Raw genomic sequence first — 19,504 nt, forward strand, 5'->3', positions numbered from 1 at the left:
TGACTATCCCGTCCCAGTCTCCACTCCTTATGCTTCTTGTCTTAGTCCCAGTCTCCTTGTGCAGCCTTAGTCTCTGGCTCCTCATCTGTTCTGTTCTCCTTTCACCCACACTGGTTCCAATTCCCAGTCTCCCTCTCTGGGCTCTTCATCCACCCTCAATCTATACCACCACACACCTGGCTCATCGTCCCAATCTCTTTGCCCAGCCAGTCACCGTTTTCTCTCCCCACACTCCAGATCTGTTTCCACTCCTGGCTCCCAGTCATTTTCTCTCTCCCCTCCCACCTTTAGTTTGAGTTTTACCAGGCTTCTTGTCCCAGTCTACTCCTTTCCCTCTATCTGGTCTGGCTCCTGTCCCCTCTGCATTCAAGTCAGGCACCTTCCTGTTCTTTTCTGACTGGGCACCAGCAGAGGGGATATTGAATGTGCAGGAGAGACAGGCTCCCTGCTCTCAATTCTGATGCCTGCAGTGTTTCAAGCTGAATAGTTTGAATACTACATTTAAGAAAGCTTTGTTCATTTAGAAGTCTATCGTAACACTTTTAATGTATACTGTCACTTAGACCTCAGTTTGCTAACCATGCTTGTTTGAGATTAGACTTCTAGACTAGATTTTTTGAATGCTCAGAATTTGTAATATTCCTCTTGCTATTTATCTCCAGAAGTCTGAGCACTGGGCAAATACCTTTAAATTCTTGCATATTCTTTATTAAAGAAAATCTGTTCTGTCACCAGCAAGTGGTGATGTCCTGGTATCCATAATACATTTTCTAAAATGAAAGTAAAGCTAGTCTGAACAAAAACGAACAGGAAGCATTCGGCTAATATCTGGCAGGCAATCTTCAGTGTGTGTTGGAAGATGGATGCCTGCTGGTTATTGCTTATCACCTTGCTTGTGATCAGAGAAAGTAAAATTGTGTTTTGTATGCTCTTGGTCCAGATTAAGTGAGTAGTTTTGTTCTCAAGTGAGCACTTCCATAGCATGACTGACTTTTTAGATCATAAAGATAACTTCGAGACTTGTGACAAAAGCCAGGGGACTCAGGCCTTAGGCGGACCTTCTGAAGCATATGGTGCTGTTTATGGGGAAAGTGGCTACAGAAGAAGATGGACAGGATGTCAGTTAACCCTAAGGCAAAACACATTGAAAAGGTCTGTCCTGTTTTACAGATGACTGTTGAAACTTTTGGCTGTAGCATTTTCTAATATCCTATCACTTTTGGCCACATCTATAGTGTCTGTTGTTTATTGCTACACAAGCTATGTTGCTCTGGAACTGGTCATTTGGATCATCCTTTAAGTCACAACTAATGACGTTCTTTCAGAGGAGAATTTCTGCGTGGAAATGATCTGGAATATATATTTAAACAATTTTACTGAATCAAAGAAAGCAGCTACTCTGAGAGGGACAAATGCAGTAGTTCCATAGAGCTTTGTTTGGGAGTTTTCATAAATATTAAAGTTCCAAATGACTATCTTTTGATGGTGTCACTTATTCACGCTCCATTCATATGATGGAAGTCATACATTAAAGTATACAATTTGCCAGCCAAAATTCTCTGTCCTAGGACATTCCTTTGTGGCTGAGGGGGTTAGCTAGCATTAGCCAAAGTTGGTAGGACATCTCTTTACAGCCTACAGACTTCAGGTTACCAGGAAAAAATAAGAGACTGATATTTCCAAGTAAGTCATACTGTCAAAATTACACAAGTTATAAGGACCTTGACAAATATAGATCTTTCTCTGTTGCTGTCATGCATCTCAAATGGTCAGTAAATGGTGGCTGTTATAAAACAAAACTTTGATTCAGAATAATGACAACTGTTTTAGAAGCAAATAATGGGAATATGAAAGGTTGGAGAAAGATTCAGGGCACTCTCCAAGGGAGATACACCTCTACCCCGATATAACGCGACCCAATATAACACGAATTCAGATATAACGCGGTAAAGCAGTGCTCCGGGGGGGTGGGGCTGCGCACTCCAGCGGATCAAAGCAAGTTCGATATAACGCGGTTTCACCTAGAACGCGGTAAGATTTTTTTGGCTCCCGAGGACAGCGTTATCTCGGGGTAGAGGTGTAGTAGCTCCCAGTGCATTGGAAATTAGCTGTATTTCAAGCATTTACTGTTCACTTAACACAGAGGTACATTCATTCAGAGAATGTGCTAAATGGTTTATATTGATATGCAGACATGAACAAAGCCTGGGTATATATTTAAAAAACAATCATAGCAATGTTGTTCTAATTAGGGTAGCAGTACCCTTTGGAGGATTCTGGGGTAATGGGTGAATTCTAATTACTCCCGAGAATAGGAATGCTGAAGGGTTTTTTTAATGTAGTGTCCAGTCTGTCGGACTTGATGATTTATAGGGGGAGAAGGGGGAATAACAAACTGCTAATATCTTACAATACATGTATGAGTTGTATATCCTTTCTTTTGAGTGGGAGATGCATTTTTCCACAATGGCCAGTGAGTAATATGAGACGTCCAGTAAGTAGACATTGGTCCAATTTATATCCCCGTGAGACCCTGAATACTAGGGAGCAAATACTAACTTCTTTTCCTCCCAGGTTATAAAGGCATATTCTCAGTATATTACTCTTGTCCTTGAGTTCCCGGTTAACTACTTAGCCTTCAGACCACTTAGGAGTATAAAATCACTGAGCCAATGATTGGATCCTGAACACATCTTGTGACCAGCGGTGTTCTAACCTCTGCCCATGCCATTACTTTTGGCATGAGTCTTCTGTGTATCACGGTGACTTGTGAGGGCAGTGGAGCTCAGAGGAAGGGCTGGTCATTGACAAAGGATTTTCATAATGTCCCTGCATTAACCATCCCATTAATGCAGTGGTTGAACAGCATTGCCCATGTGGATCAGAAGAGGGATTTAAAAGCAAAAGTGTCAGAGTATCTCTCTGGAGCATATTCTCCTTGTGATATGCTAGATTTCCAATAATCAGCATTACATTTGTGCCTCTTACCACATAAATACGGCTATCCAAGGGGTATAGCTGCTGATACTGGAGGCCTGATTAGCAGATTTAGATGGAGCACAGACTTTAACCTTCCCAAACAAATACAAGTAAGACCTCACAAAATGTGCAAGTATTTGTACTTACTACTTGGGCTAAATCTTAAATTTATTTTTCCAGACTAATTTGAAATTGACTGTAAAGTAAAATTTGTTGTAATGACTCCATTAGTGACTGCTCTTTAAAGTCTCAGAGCCTCTGAATTTGTAAGAGAACAGAATTAACACACTTTTTTTTTTTTATCTCCCTTTGGAAAAAGTCAGATTGTAAACATGTGGTCTTTCTATTTTTGTACATTACCATAGTGATAAAAATTAGCTATTATTTTGCACCGGTTGCCATGGTGCACGTGTTGTACAAAAATGTAAAACCATGCTTTCACTCCCTACCTGACAATAAATCACTAACCCAGCTCTGTTAGAAGCCTCTCCACCTATTCTCAACTTCTTCCCCACCTGTGCTAATAACACTGGTCTACAATTTTTGAGAAGTCGTCTGCTTCAGAGATAAAATGTGCTATTTATTATGTATTTCGATGTGCTGAATTCAAATATGACAATTAAAACAACTGATTGGCTACTGTTTCTAAGATATTTAAGTTTTTACATTTTATGTCTATGTATATTGTGTAGATAGTAGAGTTTTAATCATAAATTGTAAACCTAGGTCTTTTCATGTGTTTATGGTTGCTTTACATGATAATATTTCACATGTCCTGTTTATGTAACACTTTAAAAATCAGCAAAAGGGTTATATAAATAAAATTTATTATGAAACAAGAGGCAAAAAACTATTCTGTACAAAGTTTAGTCCTATTCAGTGTCTACTCGGCGCTTCTTGGCTTGTCTCTTGCATTCATTAAATGGAGCATCACTTGTCACTGTCCAGCAATAGTCTGCAAGCATTGATGGGCTCCATTTGCCCTGATAGCGTTTCTCCATTGTTGCAATGTCCTAATGAAATCGCTCGCCGTGCTCGTTGCTCGTCCCTCACTGCTCTAGATGAGAGTGCAAAAAATGTATCTTTAGTGACATGTTGCAACCAAGGCTTTTGTATGCCTTGAGGAGGTTTTCCACCAACAACCTGTAGTTGTCTGCCTTGTTGTTTCCGAGAAAATTTATTGCCACTAACTGGAAGGCTTTCCATGCCGTCTTTTCCTTGCCACGCAGTGCATGGTCAAATGCATCATCTGGAAGAAGTTCACGAATCTGAGGACCAACAAAGACACCTTCCTTTATCTTAGCTTCACTTAACCTTGGAAATTTTCCACGGAGGTACTTGAAAGCTGCTTGTGTTTTGTCAATGGCCTTGACAAAGTTCTTCATCAGACCCAGCTTGATGTGTAAGGGTGGTAACAAAATCTTCCTTGATTCAACAAGTGGTGGATGCTGAACACTTTTCCTCCCAGGTTCCAATGACTGTTGGAGTGGCCAATCTTTCTTGATGTAGTGGGAATCTCTTGCACGACTATCCCATTCGCAGAGAAAACAGCAGTACTTTGTGTATCCAGTTTGCAGACCAAGCAAGAGAGCAACAACCTTCAAATCGCCACAAAGCTGCCACTGATGTTGGTCATAGATTATGCACCTCAAAAGTTGTTTCATGTTGTCATAGGTTTCCTTCATATGGACTGCATGACCAACTGGAATTGATGGCAAAACATTGCCATTATGCAGTAAAACAGCTTTAAGACTCGTCTTCGATGAATCAATGAACAGTCTCCACTCATCTGGATCGTGAACGATGTTGAGGGCTGCCATCACACCATCGATGTTGTTGCAGGCTACAAGATCACCTTCCATGAAGAAGAATGGGACAAGATCCTTTTGACGGTCACGGAACATGGAAACCCTAACATCACCTGGCAGGAGATTCCACTGCTGTAGTCTGGAGCCCAACAGCTCTGCCTTACTCTTGGGTAGTTCCAAATCCCTGACAAGGTCATTCAGTTCACCTTGTGTTATGAGGTGTGGTTCAGAGGAGGAGGATGGGAGAAAATGTGGGTCCTGTGACATTGATGGTTCATGACCAGAAGTTTCATCCTCTTCCTCTTCCTTGTCTGACTCAAGTGAGAATGATTCTGGTGCATCAGGAACCGGCAGTCCTTCTCCGTGGGGTACTGGGCGTAGAGCTGATGGAATGTTTGGATAATGCACAGTCCACTTTTTCTTCTTTGACACACCTTTCCCAACTGGAGGCACCATGCAGAAGTAACAATTGCTGGTATGATCTGTTGGCTTTCTCCAAATCATTGGCACTGCAAAAGGCATAGATTTCCTTTTCCTGTTCAACCACTGGCGAAGATTTGTTGCACAAGTGTTGCAGCATATGTGTGGGGCCCACCTCTTGTCCTGATCTCCAATTTTGCAGCCTAAATAAAGGTGATAGGCTTTCTTAACCATAGTGGTTATACTGCGCTTTTGTGATGCAAAAGTCACTTCACCCACAAACATAGCAGAAGTTATCTGCACTGTTCACACAAGTACGAGGCATCTCTGCTCACTTTGGCTAAACAGAAATGTGTCCCTTTGCAAAATCAAACACTTACAAATAAGAGAGCACGACACTGTATGATTTCTAGAGCTGATATAAGGCAATTTATTCAGCAGAATGATGTAAGCTTCGTTATGATTGCATCATCCATGACTTCTAGGAATAACATGATGCAATTTATATCATGTATGACGCAATACCAGCTTCAGATTGCATCATTCATTGTTTTGCCTAAAAAGCAAGTACTGTCCAAACCCAGTCATAGATTTATTCATAGATCCAGTCAAAGATGTATTTTAGTCATTTCTGGTTTAAATTGAGATCCCTTCCCTTTATAACTCACTTATCCTCCACCATTCCCAAGTCAAGGGTCGTATATACTGACCCAATAGCATATCTTGAAAACTAGAGCCAATCAACAGTTTTAAGCATCATTTTCGTTCTCAGTGACCCAGAATTAGTAAAGTTTGACTACATTTATTTCAGAAGCATTTTGGCTGTAGAGCAGTGTAATTGCATCACCAAAAGTCACGAGAATGCTTGACCAGACCAGATGTGCCCCAAAGGCTCTCAACCCAGATTTTGCTGGAATGCTAGGTTTTATTTTGCCTCTTGCATAATGTTATGAATGTAAAAAGATGCTAGTAATTAAAATAAACCACTTCATTATTACCTTCACTTTTGTTTGTAGTAGTTTTATTTTTCAGTAAATCTCAATACTTCCTAAAGAGTGAAACCAAAACATTTCCTATCTTGCTACAGGTAAAATAACTGCAAAAATCTAATGAATAAATGTTTATCAAAACCAGTTGCTTTATTCAGTATCACCTGTTGTTCATTTTGTGTAGTGACTTTCTGTCTGTAATATCTGTATGTTCTTGTTTTATTTCAAGTCTTCTGAAATTCTGAAGGCAAACGTATGCACCTTAGTATTGTTGGTGCATGTTTTACTTTAGTTTTTAATGGCTTAATCTCACTTGCCCATAGATTGCTTGCTTGCCCATAGGATGCCTGTAGTGAGCTCCTGCAAAGAGTTGAAACAATCACATAATTGTAACCACCATTTAAAAATAATTATTTTTCAGTTTTGTGTTAGGAGAAAATCCGTAAGTTCTCTCTATGGTCTGCATTCTTAACTCCTATTGTGCTCATTAACATTACTAGCACATAATGGGGAAAATATGCCCTCTAAAAGCAAATTTACAGACCCTCCTCTAGCAGGTAATCTTCACCTTCTTGATGTTAACAGTGTCTCAAATTATTATCAATGGGGTGCACTGTCTCCGTGCTTTCTTAGAAATTGATTCTAGCATTGTTGTGAATAGGAATATAGAGTAGTTTGGTAAGCATACTTTTCCTTTCTTTCTCCTATATTTCATTTAATGTCATACATGTCTTTTACGGTGAGCGTTTTCCTTAACGCATGGGTAGGCGTTCTATAGCCATGTATTTCAGATATCACAGATGTAAGAAATATTATTGTGTGCTGTTTAGCTTAGAGCAGTGTTCAGATTTGAGGGGGTATCAAAGAATTTTTTAATAACCATATAGAAATTATCAAGGTATGAGTCTCATTCATATCATGAGAATATGCATTATCAGTAGGGTTGGCAGTTATTCTTGGATGCAGAAGACATGCGTTGTTAATTCATAGACGCATTCAAAAGTCAGATGAGGGGGAAATCCTGAGAGGTGCTAAACATATTTCAGGATTTGGACCAAGATGTTGAGATATATAAAGGGATAGAGAATATAGGAAAAATAAAACTGCATTCTATAAATCACTGGTATGCTCTCACCTCATACTGTTCAGTTTTGGTCACTACATCTTAAAAATGATGTAGACAAAATAGGAAAGTTCTGTAAAAGGGCAGTGAAACTGATTAGCGGTATGTTGGATGACACTAATAATAGTGAAAGCTACTGGGTGTTCTGTTCCCTCTGTGCCATGCTATAAGAACAAGGGAGCCATGGTTAAATGATGAGCTAATCTCCATCATTCAACCTGCAAATGAGCAGAAGTCTTCACAGCAATTCAAAGACACCTTTTTTTTTGAGCAGGGGGATATGACAAAATAGTACTTGTCTGAAGACCTGTCTTTTTCCAGTCTACCCCACATTTGGCTTTGGAGTAAAGTTTTTGTATGGTATGATCTCCCCTCCCCTGCCTGGATCTTCTGCTAGAGCGGAAGGAAGCCACCTTATACCCCATACAGAGACCTTCTTTGGGGCAGTTGAGCCCCATCTAGTATATCTGCTGCAGCAGTGGGAGTGGCAGGCCCCTAGGGCACCCACTCCTACAGTGGCTGACTTCCCCCAGGTTGCCTTAACACTAACAATCACTCCAAGACCAGCAGTGGCACTCCAAGACCAACAGTGGCACTGGAACAGTCTTTCTGCAGACTGGGAAGACATCTCTGCGTTGGGTACGCTTAGTTCACATTTGTGAGGTTATCTCTTGAAACCGTGAAGGCTAAAAACTTCAGTTGCTTTAAAACAAAAAAGGTAAGAAACTGCATTAATCTAGGAAAGTTGCCTGCCTGCCCTGTGCAAGTAGATTTTGCTAGCCCTGATTTTATTTATATATGTGTGTGGATCTGTCTATATGAATGAAATCTAACTTATATTAACGTGGGTTTTTTTTTTTTTTTTTTTTTTTTTAAAGAGTGGAAGTCCTGCAAGAATACCAAGGCAGTCTTCAACAAAGGGACCCAGGCAACGAGTCAAACCTGGAGCAGAAGGTAACTGTAAAGCATTTTTCTTTGTCTATTAAATATGCTTGAGAGATTATAAATGTATGGTATTCCTATTAAAGTCTCTTTGTTTACTGTTTTATGCAAAACATGTATTTATAAATCCAAATGGCAATTTTTTGCATGGATTGTGTGAGTAGATATCTCCTAGAACTGGAAGGGACCTTGAAAGGTCATTGAGTCCAGTCCCCTGCCTTCACAGCAGGACCAAGTACCGTCGCTGACAGATTTTCGCCCCAGATCCCTGGGTTTAGCAGGCCAATGCTCAAACCACTGAGCTCTCCTATTCGATCGTGACTTATGATCTCTAGGAAGTCTGGAAACTTTAATTTTTTTCTATCACAAAGGATGCTTCTTGATGCTTCATAGGCTATCAGGAGTAGACAAATATTTCCTTTAAAATTCTGTATAAGTGTATGTGTGTGGGTGTGCACATGCTATGGCAAAGCTGTCCATTTTTCAGCAAGTATGTATAGCTAAGTATCTAGAATTTCCCTTTCAATATGAAATCCTTGAGGGCAAAAGATTTTTGAAAGACTTAAACTCGAAATATTTATTATAGGATGCCTTTCACCATGGTACCTGGATGCCTTTGCAAAGATCTCAATAATGAGACAAAACATGATGCTTCCCTGCGACTTTTAAACTGATCACTTTGACTAGGAACCCAGCATTTCATAATTTTATCAGTTGGTAAGACCTAGAGATAGAAGTGTATCTTTAAACTCTTTCTGAGAGCAGCCAGGGTCATATTTACATTTATTTTGGGAGAGAGCAAATTCCAGAAGAGTGGGCCTGTAGTTAAGAATGTCCTTTCTCCAAAACCTACAAGTCTTCGCCTCCGGAACATGGAGTTCCAGATTTGTGCATGAAAATTGGTTAGGTGCTTTTTTGGCAATGACAAGGTGGTTGATAAGATAAATTGAGCATAATCCATAGTAACCAATAACTTAATTTCACCTTGCAGCAATTTGATAGACAGCCCAGAAAGTAGAAGACAGGTTTGATGTGCTTTTATGAGTTCACCACATTCAGAAGATGGTTGGATGAATTCTGGCCTAGACAGGATTTTTGTGGTAGCTTTTGCTTACAGTTTCAGTCCTGAGAGGTGCAGAAGCATTGGTGACTGTAACACAACCCATATCTGACAGGATGGGACACAGTCTCTTCAATGATCACAAGTGATCAATGTAATCTGCAAGCCTAGCAATATTGAGGAGTCAAGTGGGATCGCTAGACTGCAGACCATGTTGATGATTAGGGAAGATGCCCCCAATTATTGGAACAGATATATTTTGATAGGTTCTCTAAGTGCTTTCCTCAAACTCTCTGCATAAACTCAGGCTTGTCGGATTGAGTTTCAGCTAGCTTTTTTCATTCTGGTCTGTTTCTGCCTTGGGGCTTGTTTAGGGGGTCTGAGTTAGAGAAGGATAGGGAGCTAGGTGTCGTCAGTTACACTGCTGACTTTGTATCATAGAATCATAGAATATCAGGGTTGGAAGGGATCTCAGGAGGTCATTTAGTCCAACCCCCTGCTCAAAGCAGGACCAATCCCGAACTAAATAATCCCAGCCAGGCCTTCGTCAAGCCTGACCTTAAAAACCTCTAAGGAAGGAGATTCCACCACCTCCCTAGGTAACCCATTCCAGTGCTTCACCACCCTCCTAGTGAAAACATTTTTCCTAATATCCAACATCTAAACCTCCCCCACTGCAACTTGAGACCATTACTGCTTGTTCTGTCATCTGGTACTACTGAGAACAGTCTAGCTCCATCCTCTTTGGAACCCCCGTTCAGGTAGTTGAAAGCAGCTATCAAATCCCCACAGTAGCCCCTATTGTTTCCCACAATGGCTTCACCTAGAAGTTGAGGAATAAAAGGGGGGATGGTACTGAACGTTGTGGGATGCCACTTCTGCGAGCCTCTGATTAGGAGGAGCTAGTCGTTCATTTGCTCTCTGGAAACAATCAGAAAGGAATGAGCAGGGTCAAGCTGAGGCCATTTTGTGCCTGGCAGCTGTCTGTTTCCCTGAGAAGATGGGAAGGAATGAGGGGAGTGTAGCAGCAACGGGATGTGGTTTGGAATTGTGGCAGGATTATGGAGGATGCTGTTGCACCATTGACTGCACCTCGGGCTTTCCTTGGTTTTAACATTGTTGCACGCATTATGCTCAGAAGCAAGGTGCACTCTGGAGTTTCCCAGTTTTAGTGAAATTGAAGTAGAGCTTCAATGGATGCCATCATATTTTTTGTGTATTATCTTGTCATTTGATTAAATACAAATACTGGCAAATGGCCAGTATTCAGACACAAATCTAATCTGAATCAAAGAATTTTCACATTGCTAGCATGGATATGCCATGCTGTTGTGACATATGCAGGAAGAAGCTAGATCTCTGTGCCACAGACACCTGACCTATACTAAACCAGTTTAAACCGAAGTTTAGAAAGTCATGTGTTTCTGTTCCTTTTCTCATTTTTGCTGGTTCCCTTACCCAAAGTGGCTGTTGTCATGGATGTCAAATGTCTTCTCTGTCAGAACTCTTGTGCTCTGAAACCACAGTATTCAATGATCAGTTTAATGCTGTGATCTTAGAAAAACGTAAGAAATACTCTTACTTTGCAAGTAAATCACATTGTTTAAGGCATTTCCCTTATTGCAGAAGCAGGCACCAGCATTAGGAAAGAGCATTAGTACATCATCAGATTCTTAGCATACATGCTTGAATGGTTTCATTCACATTTGTCATCTTCTGGGTGTTATATGGAAAGTCACAGTGCTGTGAAGGAAAGGAAGCTGTAGCAAACAACTGTGTGCTTATTGAGACATTTGATATTCCACCTTTCTCTCATTTCAAATATGATTTTTAAGTGAAATGTAGTACCATAGTGAGTGAAAATTAACTTTGTATACCAAGGTGAATTATATGGAAAAAAGAAAACTATCACTATTATAAAATTACTTCTGCGCCATCTCCAAAAAGCCCCATGGATAAATCAAGAAGAAAATCTTCAAAGAGACTCTCCTGGGTTTCCTGCTTTAGTGTAATGTTGGGATCAAGTATAGCTAATCAAACTTTTGCTATGATTTGGTTCATACCTAACTCGTTAACAAGAAAAAAAATGAGTACATGTGAAAAGTGCCCACTTTGCCAGCGTGCAAATTGAAGTCATCTGTGGGACAGATACAGATGGGGCAAGCAGCACTGTAAGCTTTTCCCTTGCCGCCCTGCCAGCATACCACGACTGAATTTGAAAAGATCAGTGAGTAAAGTTGTAGTAGTCTCCAACTTTCAGTCCTTGGCCTCTGTCCTGAGACTGTCCAAGTTATCAGTTGGGGCAATGGTTCTGTGATGGCCACCCTTGCCCATTAGGAAGTGGACTGAGACCACCAATCCTTTCATATGACTAGGCAATTTAAGTTATTGTATGGGGATCCCTTTGAATCCCTACAGACCATAGCAGACTTGAGCCTGATACCAACTCTCTGTCTCTGTTGCCACATTCCCCTTCTAAGAATTTCTCTTTATCTCCTTAGACCATATTTAAGTGAAGATTTTAGTCTTTTTAGTTAATTCTAGCTAAGCCTAGGAACAGCTGTCCTTACTTTGCAAAAATGTAACCTATCTTGTTTATCTTTTAAGGTTCTTCATTCCAGCTGATTAGGTCACCACCTGCAGTTAGTAAGTGCATTAGATATGGTATTTGTACACCATTTGAGTCTATAAAATTTCGTTTAAAATATCCTAAATTCTTATCTCATAACTTTCATGTCAGGAAGAAAGGAATCTAAAAACAGTGAAGCTAGTGTCTCAACTGAAAAAAAGCTTAGCCCTTCATATATGAAAGCCAGGAAGGACACTATAGTGAAACAGCTAGGTAAGCGGCAAACCTGTCCATTAACCATGTCTCATGTTTTGGTACTTTAGTTGGCATTTCCATATTCTATGCTTTTTTCCCCTTCGTTCATTTTAACTGTTTAATATAGATTATACTTTTCTCACCATTTTTGAACACTTTAAAGATTTAACACTATTCACATTGGTCGCAGCAGCAATAATTCTGATTTTTACATTAATTTAGACACTTGCATTGATTTTAAAAGGTGAATTTTCACTTTCTTCCAGTACCTGGTTTTTAAAAAGGTAAGAAATACTGCTGAGAAAGACTCTCAGTTTAAGCAAATGAGATGTTTAGTTCTCCACATCCCTTAGTTTTGGCCTGGAATATTCTTGCTATTCCAGCTTTTGTGCAGATTGCTAATCATGGTGTACCACTGAGACCACTTTGTTTGTGTACTGGACTCAAATCCCCTATGTTCAGAAACTGATCCCAAGCTAGTTTGGTTCCGAGGTGTGTCAGGTGAAAAGCTAACATGTTACATCAGACCATGGGTACAACATTGAAAAGTACTCAAGCACCTGGTAGGATTTCCAAAAGTGCCCATGTGCCGTAGACCCATTCATTTCCTGTGTTAATGCCTGTTGCAAATTATTTTGTGGGTTTTGGAAGTTTGTCAGGGGGCTCAGAGCTTTGAATGTTCTTTTTAATGTTAAATCTAAAAGAAATAATGACAGGAAGAAAAGAGGCTTGCACTGCAACTAGACCTGCAGAGGCAGGCATTGTGTTAATAAAACTGAAATGGAAACTACGGGAACCTTTCCAGCTTAATGAATACTCGCTAATTATAACCGATTATACCATATTTTGCCTATCATTAAGAATAAATTTTCAATATTGTTGCCATTTAAATTTTTTTTAAATTATCCTGTGTAGTTAAATATTAAATCTACTGTCATTCAAGTTACCAGTGACGAGCTATTTTCACTGTTGTAGTATGTCTTGTAGTAAAACTAATTGCATAGCAATGCAAATATTAGGTTAATCTATAAATTATATGTTGCAGTTGTCAGTGATTTTTAAATAACTCCTTCCATTAAATCAGTTGTGATTTTGGATCTATAATTATCTTTAACAGAGCATGTGAAAAGCCTTCCTTTTAAAAAAGAATGAATATTTTTGTTTCATAACATTGTTTCACTAAAGCATTTAGTCCTTATGTAAAGAAAATACTAGATTTTGTGCAAGTGCTAGGAGTTACAAGATTTAAAGCCTCTTTGCTTGTGTACCCATGTCAAAAATAAGATTTTATAAAGTAATATAGAAACACATGCTTTATATTGGGAGAGCAGAAAAGAGGAAAGCTTGTGAATTTTAAATTAAAAACAGTTGTGAAATGTCAGTGGATCCACAGCCATATATGCATGATCGTCAAGATTGTCATCTTGCCTACCCAGAAGGCAGCAAAAGTACTCCACCTTTGTGGTTTGAAAATGTGAAGAATGAACATATGGTAGGATGCATGCTAGGTAGCTTGTGAGCACATTACATAATGCAGCAACTGATTCTGAAATGTTTGGGAGTATGTCCCTCATGTGTATAGTACATATCTCATTGTAAACTATTTTATGTCAGGAAGAAAGGAAGCTAGTAAAACTGCCACTAGTGCCTTGGTTGAGAAAGCAGCTAGTATATTAAAAGAGAAAGCTGAGTCAGTCACTACAATGCAAGAGCCAGGTAAGAGAAAACAATGCTTGGTATGTCATGGCTGAATAGGGTTTAATAATGTTTTATTAAACACTCCTGCAATAGCAGTGTTTTCGTTGTTTACCTTTTTAGCTAGTTGATATAATATAGGAATTACTATACCAGATTAGCTCAGTGGTCCGTATAGTCCAGTATTCTGTCTCTGACAGTTGTTTCTAGCAGGTGCTTCAAAGGAATGTGCTAGAAATCCTCTAGTGGACAATTATGAAATAACCTGTCAACAAGATATATTTATTCCTAAAACCATTAGTGGTTGGTTTATACTCTGATGTATGAGGGTTCATATCCTTGTGCGTGTAAATATTCTTTTCTAATATATCTGGATGTTTTCACCATCCATACAAATGTCTATTCCTTTTTTGATTCCTACTAAGCTCTTGGCCTCATGGATATCTTATGGCAGAGTTATACAGATTGTGTGGTGTTCCAAATTTTTAACAGTTTTAAATTTGTTGCCTTTCAGTTGCTGTGAATGTCCCTGTGTTCTTTTCCTATGAGCAAAGCTAAATAAGAGCACCCGATTTACTTTCTCTGTACTATTCATTACATTGTGTACCTCTATCATGTCCCCTCTTGTTTCTCCTCTAAACAGTCCTAGTCTTTCCAATCTCTCCTTACAGTAGTCTTTCCATGCTTGTAATCTTTTTCATCACCTATTTCTGGACACATTCTACTTCTGCTGTAGTTTTTGGGGCAAGGTTGACAACTAAACACATTATTCCAGCGAAGGCATATCATTGTTTTATATGATGGTATTATAATACTTCTAGTATTATTTTCTGTCCCATTCTTTATATGTCCTAACAGTTTGTTTGCTTTTTTGACCATGGATGCTGTTACCCGAAATTGGGCCAGCTAATAAGCTTAGGGAGGACTAATGACCCACCAGAGTTTGGCAGAAAGCAGCACATTTATTATACTGATTGCTGTGCCTGTCCTGGGAGCGTGAGTGCAAGTGTGTGTGTGACCCCAGCCCCTTTTCTTTTGAGTTTAGCTATCAGTATAATAAACGTGCTGCTTTCTGCCAAACTCTTATGCAGTGTCCATGCATTGGGTGTGTGAGTGCTGCCTAATTAGAGTCCCAGACACCTTGTTTACCTGGGAGCTCTTCTGATCTTTCAGCTATTTAACCAGCCCATTTATCCCACAAGCATTCCAGGAGAGAGGGGGAAAGCCACTTCACAGGTATTCAGAGAGGGAGAGGAGACAAAAGAGGGGGGGGGAGTGTAACAGACCTTTTGAGCATAAAGGTTATACATAGCATAGTTATACAGTGCATACAGATCACTGCTGCTCCTACAACACTCCACCCCTTGATCTATGATTATTACAGTAGTTGTTGTCGTCGTAGGGCACAGGTGATCTGTTGCAAACAAACCAAACAGTTATAACCAGGTGAATATAACTAAAACACAATTGATTAAACACCAGATATAATATAAACACAAATACAAACAATCACAATTATCATAATTGGGAATACAATAAAACCATCACCATTACAATAATTGGGTACATTGACAAACAAAATGAGGCCCAAGTTTGATGCTGCAATAGCCATCAAACAATAAAAGTGAACCCTAACCCTTAAATGCACACAACAAATAAGATTTCTAGGAGTACCACAGGTGTTATGCAAGTTTAAACTGATTTGGAAGATACATAGTAACAGAGAACTTCGTGAAATTGCTGATACTTAAACTAACATTTAGTTGCTAAAATGTTGCAGAATCCTCTATTACTAACAGTTCTTTTCAAGAGGTCTTGGGGGGGGAGCAACAATTCCAAGACCTGAAAGACGGGGCCCTACAATTACGCGCCAAGGTCAAAAATCCCACTAGGGGGTGATGATGGGGGCCCATGAACAACCCTTAAGGGCTTGGGGAAGTAGAACCAGGGTGCATAGAGGAAAGTGTGGAATTAACAATGCAAGAAAATGTTACTAACAATACAAATGTATTAATAACAAAAACCAACAACAAAATGATTATTAGAGAACCTAACAAAAAATAAACCTGATGCATTGGGGACCAAAGTCTTTTGGACAGAGTGGATGTGATAGATAATTTGGTTGGAGATGTGGGAAGTAGAGAAAGGAAAAGGCATTTACCCTGTCTAGTGTAGTATCCCCTCTCTCTCTTTGGACCCAATGCTAGCACAGGACACCCACCAGAGACAGATGCAGAACATGGAACACTGAAAACGGACTTTGTCATGATGCTATAACCATGGTATTTCTGTAATTCTTTAGCTGGTATCAGCTCTTCTGATGTTCTGGTTCGGAGACTGAAAGATAGAAGCTTAGGAACAAATTAGCACAGTGCTCCCACTGGGGCAGACCCTGCTTGTTTGAGTTGTCCGCAGTGTACCCATTTTTTCTCCAGGGTTTTTGCTAACTTTATTGCTTGCGCGGGAGTCAACTCGGTCTCTGCCACAGTGTGTCTGGTACTTGGAGCTTCCCTGCCCCCTGCGGGCGCAGGCCCATAGTTTCGGACCACCCTTTGGACTGCCACAACACAGTGTCTGGGGTCTGGCCATCCGGGGTCCGGATCTGGGGGATCCGGATCTTACCAGATATCCCCGTCCCAATCATCATATGGTCCCGCACCCCTCTGGGCTTTCACCCCAATGGTGGCGACCCAAGCTGAATAAGCCCCCCGGACCCTGTTCTCCCGGGTGGACCCCTTCAGGACCAGCTCCTTCAGGCAGGTAACTGCCTCGCTCAGAGTGGCATTCTCTACTTTCGCAGTCAGAACCTGCGCCTTTCACATATCCAGTTCCTTATCCAACTCATGAATTGTACTCCCAGGTGGAACCGCCTCTGGCATCCAAGGGTCTGCCCATTTCTTTTGGAGTCCTTCTAACACCCCCCCAGGCGGCGGCGCCGTTCCCCAAGGTGGGGTGTCTTCTCGCTCAGGCTGCTTTGCCTTTTTCTTCCCCTTGCCCCACAGTGGCATACTTAGCAGCGGCGTCCTTTTCTCCCTGCAGTGGGTTGCTAGCCTACCACTTTTTCACGCAGGCTTGAGCCGGACCCACCCAAGAGAGCATCGGGGGGCACCAGGGGACCCCTACTCTTGGGTCAATCCTCCACTAAGCTGCCCGCATTCTCCTCCATTAATGTTACCCGAAATTGGGCCAGCTAGTAATCTTAGGGAGGACTAATGACCCACCAGAGTTTGGCAGAAAGCAGCACGTTTACTATACTGATAGCTAAGCTCAAAAGAAAGGGCGGGGGGGTCACACTCACACTCGCATACTCACGCTCCCAGGACAGGCATGGCACTGGAGATGTCAGGATTCTTTAAGGTAAGTGTCCCACAGCACAGCGATGGACGGTGCGATGAAGGTAAGGCTTCCCGAGGCACCATGGAATGCAACGCAGCGAGCCGTTGTCCAGGTGAAGGGCCTTTACGGGAGATACAAGCTTGTGAGTGCACTTCTGAGCACATGGCCCTTTCCCTTTTAAAGACCTGCTCATCATGGCCTGCGACTAGAGATGACTTGGACACGTCTGGTTGTTCACACTCCACCTCGGGCAATGTCCATGGATTGGGTGTGTGAGTGCTGCCTAATTAGAGTCCCAGACACTTTGTCTACCTGGGAGCTCTTCTGATCTTCCAGCTGTTCAGCCAGCCCATTTATCCCACAAGCATTCCAGGAGGGAGGGGGAGGGGGAAAACCACTTCACAGGTATTCAGAGAGGGAGAGGAGACAAAAGCGGGGAGGGAGTATAACAGACCTTTTGAGCATACTGGTTATACATAGCATAGCCATACAGAGCATAGAGATCACTGCTGCTCCTACAAAGATGCTCAGTGCGCAGAGGTTTTCATTGAGCTGGCCACAGTGATGCCCTACATCATTTTTCAGAGTGGTTGCAGTTAATTTAGCACCCAGCAGTGTGCATGAGTAGTTCATATTATTCGGTCCGATATGAATTACCTCGCATATTTTAAGTGTCCTTTCATTATACATACATCTGGGAAATTAGTTTAAGATAGTGGCCATATGAAATTCTCTTCCACTGTTTTTAGCATGGACTGTACCAAAAATAATTGTACTTCTATGTAGCATTAGAAAGTTGGACAATAATCAGGGATTAGGCATTTTGTTATGTGATTAATTTCAAATTGTACAGTGCACATATTGCATATTTTTGTAGTAGTTACTGGATAACACTTCACAATTTTATGACTGAATACCATTTAATGGCAAGTTATTGGGACTGACTCTGTCAGTTATTTGCCATATAATCCAGAAAGCATACTTTAGTAACTGCTTAGGTTTTACTAGGTAAATACAGTATCATTTAACTACTTACCCTGCTAGTAAATGATACTATATATTTGTAAATTGCTCCTGAATATAATAAACTTTCTTGTGTTTGTAACTTACATAGTTCAGTCTTTTGCTTCTTGGGATGAAAAACTTGCTGTGGTGATTTTTTTGTTTGTTTGTACTTCACTAATTATGTGAAAAGCCATTGTAAATTTGTAACTTTCCTTATTTGCACTCAAGATATTTCTTTAAACCAGAGTAATCCTTAAACAGGTAGTTAAGTGGACTAAATATTTAGCACAGCAATTTATTCTAAACCTTTATTATATCATTAATTTCTTTCTCTTGTAAATTCTTTTATGCTAGGTGTACTGGAAACGAATAGTCCTGCAGATAACGTTTCAGATGAAAAAGCAGCTAGCATATTACATGCAAAAGCTGAACCTAGACCTGCAATAAAACACCAAGGTGAGAAGAATAAAACCTTGTTCAGTACCTCAGAATTCCTTATTTGGATCTATGCTCCTGAGTACATCTAAGAAGTTAAACTGTGGTTTTTTTGTGTGCTTAATTCAGATGCTCCCCTATAATTTAATCTCACTGTGTAACTACTAGTGAACTTCACAGTTCAGAAATCACACCTTTCCTAGTAAGGTCTTTACTCCCTACTGAAGCACAATGCCTTTCAAGTCCAAACTTGAAGATAGTAGGTGGTATGCTAATGAGTGGTAGAGATGAGCCACTCCACAACTGTTATCAAGTTGTATTCATGAATAATGCGATAATAGATTTGAGACCCTTGTTAGATATCCTAAGGCTTTATTTTGTGGTCTATTTTTGTGTGTGTCCTTCTTATGGTGACCAACCAACTATTGTTTTTCTCCCCACAAACTGTGCTCTGTTGCTGGCATGCTGTGAAGGGGATACAAACAATGCTGAAAGGGAGAGGGAAGCGTGGTAACAGACTACATTGTTGTTGCACTTGCACTCTAATGCAGGCAGAACTGTCAAAAGAAGCAATCGGCATGCTCCCTTATTTCCGAGGAGACACAGGGCAGCTGCACCCCCATCTTGATGACTGTTCCCATCCAAGAATTGAGTGATTGCAGGATGTCCCCATTTGTTCAAGTAATTGGGTTCCCCCCTGCAAATCTACAGACTGTTGCAGCCTGCTAACCCTGTACAAGATTTTAGAGCAAATTCCATCTCCTCATCCTTATTTCACTATTTTAAAAACCCACTTAAGAGTTCCCGGGGATTACAATATAAGAATACCTAATTAACAGGGTAAGTAGATACTGTAACCAAATTAAAATTTACAAACAAATAAAAAAT

At 40.5% G+C, this 19,504-nt stretch overlaps 1 protein-coding gene across 4 annotated transcripts in view; it reads left to right on the plus strand.

Moving 5' to 3' along the window:
- Positions 1-19,504, plus strand: part of TRAF3IP1 (TRAF3 interacting protein 1) — a 129,796-nt gene that overhangs the window by 26,367 nt on the left and 83,925 nt on the right. For 3 of the 4 annotated variants that reach the window (XM_026653954.1, XM_026653956.1, XM_026653955.1), the window contains exons 7-8: positions 8,198-8,273; positions 18,536-18,637. In XM_026653954.1, the coding sequence (XP_026509739.1) occupies positions 8,198-8,273; positions 18,536-18,637 (178 nt within the window). The remainder of the gene's footprint in view (positions 1-8,197; positions 8,274-18,535; positions 18,638-19,504) is intronic. The other variant, XM_026653957.1, reaches the window with a different exon arrangement.

Source organism: Terrapene carolina, unplaced genomic scaffold (assembly GCF_002925995.2).
Source record: "Terrapene carolina triunguis isolate 2854851 unplaced genomic scaffold, T_m_triunguis-2.0 Scaffold173, whole genome shotgun sequence".
NCBI lineage: Eukaryota > Metazoa > Chordata > Testudines > Emydidae > Terrapene > Terrapene triunguis.